Consider the following 9,909-nt stretch of genomic DNA (forward strand, 5'->3'; position numbering starts at 1 on the left):
TCTCATCACTGAGCTACTAAGTTAATCTTTTTTACTAATTTATTCGAATGGTTTTAGCAAATTTGTTTGTTTTTCTCTTTATTTACTTGTAGTTTCTTACCTTATCCAACAGTTCCCTAACAATGCCGTTCCAGCGTCCTGTGACAGGATCTCTCGCCCCATACATGTTATCAGGGACCAGTCTCAGTCTGTATTGGAACCCAGCCCGGGCTGCCACTCTGGCCAGCAGATCTATGCAGAATCCTTCGAATCTAGCGTTGCCTTGAAGATTCCAGCCTTCTTTTACCATTACGTAGGGTTTTTCCTGTTAAGTAGATGATAATGACGTTAATTGTAAAATATATTACACTTTTATTTCAGTTACTAGAGAACCGCACTATCTCAAATATTTCAAAAGCATGCACAATAAATTTTACGGAGATCGAACCAAAAACTTTTAACATGAGACAGAGTATAAAAAACCGTAACGAGTCATAAATTTAAACATTTATTTCGTTCATCCAAACATTTAATACACCTTTAAAATATATATTTCATAGTAGGACCAAATTTATCTCTCTGGGGTAGGCCTCAGATAAATTATGTTTGGTATATGTATGGAGTAAGACTCAAATAATAAGTAAGGTCCGAGTAAAATACAAACTTTTTAATGTCATATTCGAAATATCCATGTTTGATATCACACATGCTATAGTGACCTTATCAAAGGCCTTACAAAAATCCAAAAAACTTAACTCACCTCTACAGTCACTACAGTAAGTGTAACATTAGGTGGAGGATTTCTCTTGTAAGCTGCGGGATCAGTTATAATCAACCCATCATTTGGAGTCCAATGTCCGGAGAGAATTGATCCTCCGTCTTCACCCCCTTTTAGTCTCATTAGTTGAAGATTGAAGTTCGTGCGGAGGCCGGAGGTGAACTCTATTGGACCGGAGAGTCCTTGTGTTTGTACCTAAGAAAATGGATTGGATATATTACATACATTATAAATTATTTGTCATTCATTGGATGGCGATAAAATTTTTAGGAGTTGTGGTGCCCATATCCCAAAAGTTTTTGAAGTATTAGAAAAAACGAATCTACAGCCGAAAAAGTTCTTTTGCAGGTGCACTTGTCCATAACATACCCGACATTCTTTAAAGCCAAACGATATAGATATGTATTGGCAGTGGAGAAATCGGAGTTTAAAAAGGTTTAATTTGTTTGCAAAATTGATTGTTTCTAAAACAGGAGTTGTCACAAGACTAAATTATAAATTTGACGTACAGTATAATATTAAAATGCCTATAGATAATGTTGTTAGGCTGCACGTGTAACATGTACATGTCAGCTATAAAACCTAAGGGCGCGTTCCTATCATGTCGTAAAGTTTTATTTATCGTTGGACGACTGTCGCGTCTAGCTGTTCCCACTGGATCGTGACAACAATTTATCGTTTCACAGCAGCCGCATTGTCATTTGCAGGTATAAGACAACGATAAATCATACGTGCCCACAATAGTAGCTGCGATTCATTTAGTCACATTTCATTTAGCCCCGGACGACTGTCGTCCCATTGCTTGACAGTCTGTCATCGCATGGTCAAAAAAGTCGTGAACGACAATTAATGGTGTTGTACTATATGTGAACAACTTCATTTAAATATACAAGCCACGACACTTTAAACTGTACGACTATCTGTCATCACGACCTAATGGGAACGCGCCCTTATGGCTTGGTAATTCAAGTTAGTTTTATTCTTTTATCTAGTTTTCTATAAAACTGGAGTTTTTATTTCTTTACTATTTAAGTGGAATAAAATCGGATTTAGAAAATTCATTTCATAGCTATCTATATCAATACAAAAAATTTATACCTTATTAATGTTCTCCAACAAGGCGCTACCCTGCGACCAAGGAGTTTCAGTATCGCAAGATGTGTTAGTAGGGCTGATGTCTTTTGTGTTGGCCAACGCGAGGGCAAGGACTTGTACTGCATCGTAGATTAAGGCTGGTTCCGTCTGCAAAATTAGATACAGCGCCATGTATATCTTAGTAGAGATCCTTGTGAACGAGTTCGTCCAAAGAAGAAGTATTTCTATATAGATTTTAAGGCTTTCGTGATTATTCACTAAATGCTTATAACTAATTTCAGGCTTCTTACCACGGCAAGACTACTTTTTATTTTCCCGATATTTTGGAACGGTTGCACGCTCCATGCTCATGGTCTGGATGGCGTCTTTAAGAGCAGACTCATCATCATGTCATCTGCCGATGTCCAGTCAACCCGTGACCATGGAGCATGCAACCGTTCCGAAAGGTCGAGAAAATAAAAAGAAGTCTCACCATGGTAAGAAGCCTGAAAATAGTTATAATCATTTACCTATTTATGCCGCCAAGCAGTGACGTGTGCATTACTGCGTTTCGGTTTTGAAGGATAAGGGTGCTGGTGGAATTACAGGCATTTGGGATTTGCCAATTATGTCTCAGAAACTACGGCACTACGGCAGTGTCTCTCATATCTTTGTGTTACAAAGCTCTGAGTGGCACTGCAACTTTATGGACAGGGTATCGATTACCACCAGGTTAATAGTATATTAAATGAGCCTGTGACTCAGCTATATAAGACTACGATCGTATGCGTTGGTCTAAATAAATGTCTATTCACTCTAACTTTAAAAATAAATAGTTAGTGCATATCGAGTACATATCGAGTTCATAGGTTTTCGCGATTGTTACACATAGGAAATGAAACTATTTTTCCGGATTTAAATCGCGTATATTTGTTTTCTCAAACAAACCGACGTTTCGGGCCCTTTACAGGTCCCATGGTCACGGTTGACTGAAAAAACAAACATACGAGATTTAAATCCGGAAAAATAGTTTCATTTCCTAGTGCATATATATTTCCACTATTGGACACATACCTCCTCTTACAATAAGAGGCCTTGAGCTATAGTTCCCACGCATGCCCCATGCGAATTAGGAACTTAGAATTAAATTGCTTTCCAAAAAATTTGCTTCACGGAAAAGCTTGTGGTAAATTTCAAATTAAATTTTGCACAAAATCAAAACTCAGAGGTGCAAGCCCGAATTCAAACCCGCGACCCCCTGTTTGAGAGGTGGTTGGTCAAACCATTAGGCTTCCACGGCAACTCTAGCTTCGAATAGACCTAAATCAGACTTTTTGGGAAACATAGATTTTGGCATCGTAATTCTATTCATTCCTGTGCCACCAGGATGGGCAGTGGGTAAAGATGCAATTAGCCCGCCCGGGTTTGAACTGGGTTTTTTCCCAAATATCTGGTTTTAATCCATTTCTGTCCAAAATCCTGGGTAGAACGCTGATTGAAAAACGGTGATTACGGAATTTGGTATAATTCCATGCATATTACAGAATTCGATGTAAGAAATGTTTTTTACATGAAAAAGATCCTTACAATACCTACTTTGCAATCCTGAGGATTCTCACAACTAACGATGCACATTACGATTAAATTTTTACGAACATCGATTCAAGGGCATACGATCTAATGGTTTTTTCAATCGATTCATTTCAATGCGATTTTCTAGTGAACCAATTGAATAGAAAGACAAATCCAACCGTTTAGATCAGAAAGCAATAAACGTTTTGTAATTAATATCATTTTGAACGAGACTCCATTTACAATATACATTTGAAGTCCATTTCAATAGGAATGATTCCGGTGACGTTTGAAATTTGAAGTTTGTAGAGATGTAGTGATGTAAAATTGCAGGAAAAAAAATTGACTTAAATATCTTATCAAGATAATTTGTAACGAAGAGGGAATCGATTTACAGAAAATATTTAAGAACAACTAATGAACAAAGTAATGGTGTAAATATCTATGGATAAATAATCCGGTTTACGCATCAAGCTGTTGGGGTAATTTATTTTTATATTTACTATTTCATTTTCTATCTACATAATATACCACAATTTTTACTTAAAATTACATGTAATTACAACAAATATTATTTGATTTTGGTACATTATAACAAATTTACTATGTATTTTTGTAACCTGGTTGACAGGTTAGTTATAAATCGTATGCGTGTAACGTAAAAATTAGAAGTATCACAAAACTCATCCCTATTGGAATGGACTATAGTAGCAAATAGTTTCTGCCCTCGATTTTCGGTACTAATGGGTATTAACCTGTTTACCATACATATAGGGACAGATGTAACAAAGCGCTTTTTACTTATAAGTGGTATATCAACCACAGAAGGATGCTTTGTACCTTAATATGTCCTCCGCTAAGAATAGAAGCCCCGATAGGATGAAACTTCTCCATGACCTGCAGTGTCTCTTTGACTTTGTTAGACTCTCTCTCTATAATCCTCCATCCGCTCATGTTTACTCGGTTATAGAAGAAATCTTCAAGGTCGAACAGCTCCATGTCCTGAATAATTATTATTACACATAAATATTTATAGCTGATGGATTAATCATACCGGTTTTTTTTTATTTAAAGCCTAATTTATTCGGAATCGTCCTTAGCTATATTTCTTGAGCATCTGTGAATGGTCGCAGGTGCCATGGACACAGATATACAACCACAAATGACAGTCAAATTCACGAGAAAAATAAAGGCCATACAAATATTTCTCCCGGCCCGGGAATCTAAACCAGAACCTCTGCGTGTCAGACCAACATGGTAACCGTTCGGCCACAGAGGCAGCTGAAAATCAATATGTCAGTACAATAATTTGGTAACCTAGATATGACGCTGTTACCAACACAGAGCAGATTACCCAACACCTCAAGTTTTCGCAGCAGGACTATCGTGTTTGGGCTCATTAAACTAATTTAGGAGACAAGTTGATTTCCAGATGACGACTTTAGTGTTTTTTCAGAGTACACTGTTTCGTATCGAAATTTAAATTTTTTTACTTTAATTTAAACCGTATTAATTAAGCACATGACTGCAAAAGACAGTATATACTTACAAATGAGGTAAATATGTAATGGTAATTTTCGTTGTTCATTTGCAACTGAAGAATCTGAAATTTGAAACAATTACATTTAATTGAAAGTTGAAAACAATACCAGCACTAAAGTTTAAAAGGTCAGAATCCACAATTTTTATGATTATGAAGTACGCATTTGACCTCCATCTCCCTGATGGAAAGTGTCGAAGAAGTCGATGATGGAGCTGGCAAAAGCCTACTCACTGTCGCCTTGAAAAAGCACAAGTTATTGCTTTCAAGGAATAAGTCTGCAGGTAGGGAATTCCACACCATAGCCGTACGCCGAATAGAAAAGTACAAGCGAAATTAAACCGTGCAATTCTATCGCACAGACTCCGTGATATATCCTATAGAATATCGATAAGCAGGCAACTTTACAGCGGTGTTCAAGGCTCTAAATTAAAAAGCCACATTTAAAAAGGTCCTGGATATCCAAAAATTACCACATCCCAAAATCGCGTCAACACACTTACAGCTCTATTAAGATGGGTCATGTGATCAGGCCTTGTGTGCACGATGATGTGTCCGATCTTCTGCGCTTTGAGCTGCGCCAGCGCACGACGATACTCGCGAGGTGATGAGCATCGTGCTACGTACATATCGCGTCCGTCTTTCGCCAGCTCTAAGATGTTGAAGTCACCTGAAAAGATAAGATCGTTCTTTTAATCGTACCACTCTAAGTCAAGACAATAAAGAACGAGCGATTGAAGCCAAACGTTTGATTTTCAAATGAGAGGTAGCAGCAGTAGAGGTCCTTCTGAAAGAGCTCGTCCAGGAAAGTACTGGTATCATACCTATGTCTGATACTAAGCAGTACTGTGTTACGATTCTGAAGGGTAAGAGTGCTGGGTGAAATTATAAGGACATGGAACTTGTCAACTTTGTGTCCCAGGGTGACTTTTCACCAGGCGCGCAATTTTAATGTTCTGGCCACACAGAGGCAGCCGCAGGGGCGTTCCGGGCGCGGGGGTTTTTGTAACGTACGAGCACAACGAGTTTGTACCAACCCTGCCACACTGAAACTGGCGCGGTGTAGGGCCGAACGCTATAACCATCGAGTATACATATAACCAGAAATAGAGAGGAAATGTCATTTAATTTGTTTGAAAACTATTCTGCCAAATAATTACGATGACAACTGCGCTCCAATTGGCCAGCCCGAATTCGAAACAATTGACGGGTGTCGTCAATTGTTTCACTTCAAATCGACCAGTTTACCTTTGCTACAATGGACAAAAAATGAAAAATTGCATGTTTAATATTTAATTACCGATGAAATGTGATTTCTTTTCTTTTGTAATTAGATTGTTCTTTTTACCACACCACCCAATGGAATAGCCCTCCATTGTTAGAGATATTATCTTTATTACAATAAATACAGAATATTTTTGGAATATACGGAGACGTACACACAGGTCAGTTGATAGCGCTGTACTATTTCAGCTTTCTAATTTGTGATTTCAACGCAAACGGAAGTTGATATTTAAAAGTGATATAAGGCCCATTTGCCTAGTGAGTTGCCAGGGGTGGATGGCACTTATTTCGTCTGGTGCGGGACGGACTCAGGGCGATCGAGGTCCGCAATGCAACCGTCCACGGGAGAGCGGGGCTTTAGCGGGCTTTGAAGTTATATTTTTTTACAACTTTTGAGTGGGGTTTTATTAAGGTCCAATACGAATTCGACCGATTTTTTTTTGCTTACGTAACGCTAATAACAGCGAGAAAATTTTCTTGATGATTTATCTGACAGCGATGTGGTTTATTCTTTAAAATCTGTGTTGGCAGTGGCCGCCTTCGATCCGCTATTCCGCCGAGAACTTTTCTTCGAACTTGGAACTGCTGTGTGGCACGCCCCGATACGCTTTCGCTTCCCGCAGATTCGCCCCCGGACTATTTTTCCCGCTTTACCGCCTCTGCGTAGTTTGAGCCTAAGTCAAAGCACCAACACTGTAATGTGAATAGGTTCTGATGTGTTTAATTTACGCTTCCGGTGCTCGTTGGTTTTTGTAAGCATATTTATCTGGTTTTCTATTTCCCAAACTAGTCTCTGCCGCCCTCCACTGGGCGCTGAAGAGTGCTAGCGTAGGCCTCGAAAGCAATCGAGGAGCGCTGATGCTGAGGGTGCTAAGGTATTTGAAAAAAAACCTGAATTATCTGTGTAAACTTGCCTACATACTTAGAATAATAACACATAGAATGATAGTTCATATCAAACGAACTGTCACAAGTGAGGCAAAAATCAAATTCATGTAGGCTAGTTTTAGTAGTAGGTTAATTTTCGGTTTTAGAGAATATTTATATAAAAATACAAGTTGAAACGCGTTACTTCCTTGTGGAATGTGATGTTAGTATCTATTTTGTTTGTCTGACGTATTTTTACACTCATTTACCGCACATTTCGTCATTTTTAGCTAAAATTCTTGATCTGTTCGCGGTGCAAGTTGGCCTTGAGCACTGAAGGCCCGCGCGCTCGTGTAGGCCCATTGGGCGCGCTTCAATTTGCCTCACTTAGCGTGTGCGGACTAGGTTTCTATGCGTTATTATTCTAAGCCTACATATAATATACATTTTGTTTGCCTTGTTTGTGACCGTTAAAATTTTGTTATCTTGCCTAAGTTAAGTTAAAATTTGGGAGCCTATGATTTAGTATTTCTCATTGTAAGTGAATATTTGTATTCTGTTTTGAAGAATAATTGTCTTAAAAAAAATTAAATAAATATTTTAAATATGATAAATGTATTCAAATGTATATTTACAAAGAGCAACCCCTAGAGTTTCTTGCTCATTCTTTTCAGGGGAATCTGCCTTACGAATGAGCAATAGAGTTTAATCAATATGACGATTTCAAGTATAATTTACTTACTCATGAAATAAAGATGATTTCCGTTTAAATTTGAAAATAATCTCCTTATGGATGATTAGTGTTCAATAATAATGAGTTATAGATAAAACGTCATTGTATCGCTTCGATTTAGACGACGTTACTAGGTACTGATAGACGACGAAACAACGTTTCGTCATTGCCCTAATACGTGTAGTGTGGTGATACGTAATCGGATTAAGACGATGCCTTGTCGACTAATTTACGGCACGCTTTGTACGTAGTTTGTAAGCTACAAACATTGTAATTAAAAAGTACTAAAAAACGGACTTAGATATTCAAATTTGCACAAATTAGAATACCTAGGTCATAATAAGACCTAATAATTAGAATATTTGAACTGTTTAATGTTATTTCAGGTTGTTTTTGCATTGTCTAGTAACTAATTATTGCAAGAGGATTTACCTGTAATTGTTTTATGCATTTAGTTTTTAGTTGTTCCTTGCATAAGTTCCTATATTTGTAACAATGTTCTCAACCGTTGGTAAATTTTAATAAATAAATAAATAAACACTACTACCAAGGCACTCTCTTTTCAATAAAAAAAAGAATCATCAAAATCGGTTAATACGAGTTATCGCGTAATGTACATACATTCATGGATAGCTAAGATGCAAGTAAGCAATTTTACTTAGTTTAGGTGTAATAGTTTAGATAATAATATTTCAGAAAAAATAAAAAACATGTGTTCATTGATAAGTTCTTAAATACTGAACGTAGGTGCATTAATAGTTAGCTTTAAGGAAAGAACATTCTTTGTGCATTCTATATTATAAATGAAACGGCCGTAAGTTAAGCCAAAACGGAGATATTTCAATTATAAATAATTAGTCAAAAACAAGTATTGCACCGTTGAGTTATCATTTTATTCTACGGGTTGCAATAGTACAAGTGGCGAAGATAATAATTACATTATCATCTTATCCTCGTAAACATAGTAAGATATTTTTTTGGAAAGGTCTTTTATTTTGCTGTTAAAATGAAACCATGATATGATAATCAACTTTTGCTTTGAAACGGGAATAAAATATGATAATTGCGTGTGTCGTTATTCCGCGTAATTATTTCTACGAGAGCATAATTCTATTGTCATTAAGAAACGTAACTCATTTAGTTTAATATTATCGTATAACCTTATTCTTGTGCACTTGGGCATGGGTAGAAAATTTGAATAATATTGTATTATTTTGTTATTCCGTAAGTAACTGCTTAAAATTCACGAAAAAAATTGAAAAGATGTATTGGTAACTAAAGATTTTAAATATGACATGACACTAAAACTGTAAATAATGACAGTTATCTTTTTGTTCTCGGGGTATGGCGGAATGTAAATAAAAGGTTATTTAATAAGATTCATGTATTTAGGTTACATTTTTATACAGAATAAATTTATCTTTGTCTTTATACAGTTAAATTAAGAACCCTTTTTTGAAGTCGATCAAAAATTTTGAAACACGATCTTTTACGAATCTTTCTGAAGAAATATTTTAAAATTTAAGGTTAATTGTTTATCTTTTTTATTAATAATAACAACAAACTATTCCACAAAAAAGTAAAAGAACGTCATAGTCACCCTCTTTACTATGAGATAAGTCAGTCTTTTTTCCTTGTAATATTATTCAAATATTGATTGAGAGCTAACATTATTTCTAAACTGACATATCGTCGGGTATAGTGCAAAAACGCGTAACTAGCATTGGATTATAAGTTTCCATTTTGGTAATTTAGTGGCCAAATTCCCGTAAATGTCTTGGCAACCAAATTAGCGTGATTTACGGGATACTATTGTTACCAGTCCGTAGACAACATAAATTAATGCTTACTGTGCAAAGATGAAAATCGTAGCCTTTGAAATGACACCGTAATAAGGTTAAATCCCTCTCCTGTTAAAATTGGTTTAGTGCAGATACGAGATTTTATAGTATAAGTGAAGACTGCCTTACGCCAATATATTTTAGGTCCTGGACCTGTTCGAGATTCGGGAAATCACTTAAGTACTTTAAAAATTGACGTAATTGGGGACAGGCAGGTACTAATATCAGGTTTCTTACCACG

The 9,909-nt window shown here is 36.5% G+C and overlaps 1 protein-coding gene across 1 annotated transcript in view; it reads right to left on the reverse strand.

Annotated features, from left to right (window-relative positions):
• The window catches only part of LOC113239306 (glutamate receptor ionotropic, kainate 2-like), a 19,850-nt gene extending 14,242 nt beyond the window's left edge, over positions 1 to 5,608 (reverse strand). The window contains exons 1-6 of the mRNA XM_026476226.1: positions 5,447 to 5,608; positions 4,953 to 5,006; positions 4,244 to 4,405; positions 1,856 to 1,999; positions 740 to 952; positions 101 to 304 (exon numbers count right to left, since the gene is read on the reverse strand). Coding sequence (XP_026332011.1) covers positions 101 to 304; positions 740 to 952; positions 1,856 to 1,999; positions 4,244 to 4,405; positions 4,953 to 5,006; positions 5,447 to 5,572 — 903 coding nt within the window. The 5' untranslated portion in view covers positions 5,573 to 5,608. The remainder of the gene's footprint in view (positions 1 to 100; positions 305 to 739; positions 953 to 1,855; positions 2,000 to 4,243; positions 4,406 to 4,952; positions 5,007 to 5,446) is intronic.
• Positions 5,609 to 9,909: the final 4,301 nt, after the last annotated feature.

Source organism: Hyposmocoma kahamanoa, unplaced genomic scaffold, assembly GCF_003589595.1.
Source record: "Hyposmocoma kahamanoa isolate Upper Pololo Valley unplaced genomic scaffold, ASM358959v1 99852, whole genome shotgun sequence".
In the NCBI taxonomy this organism is placed as follows: domain Eukaryota; kingdom Metazoa; phylum Arthropoda; class Insecta; order Lepidoptera; family Cosmopterigidae; genus Hyposmocoma; species Hyposmocoma kahamanoa.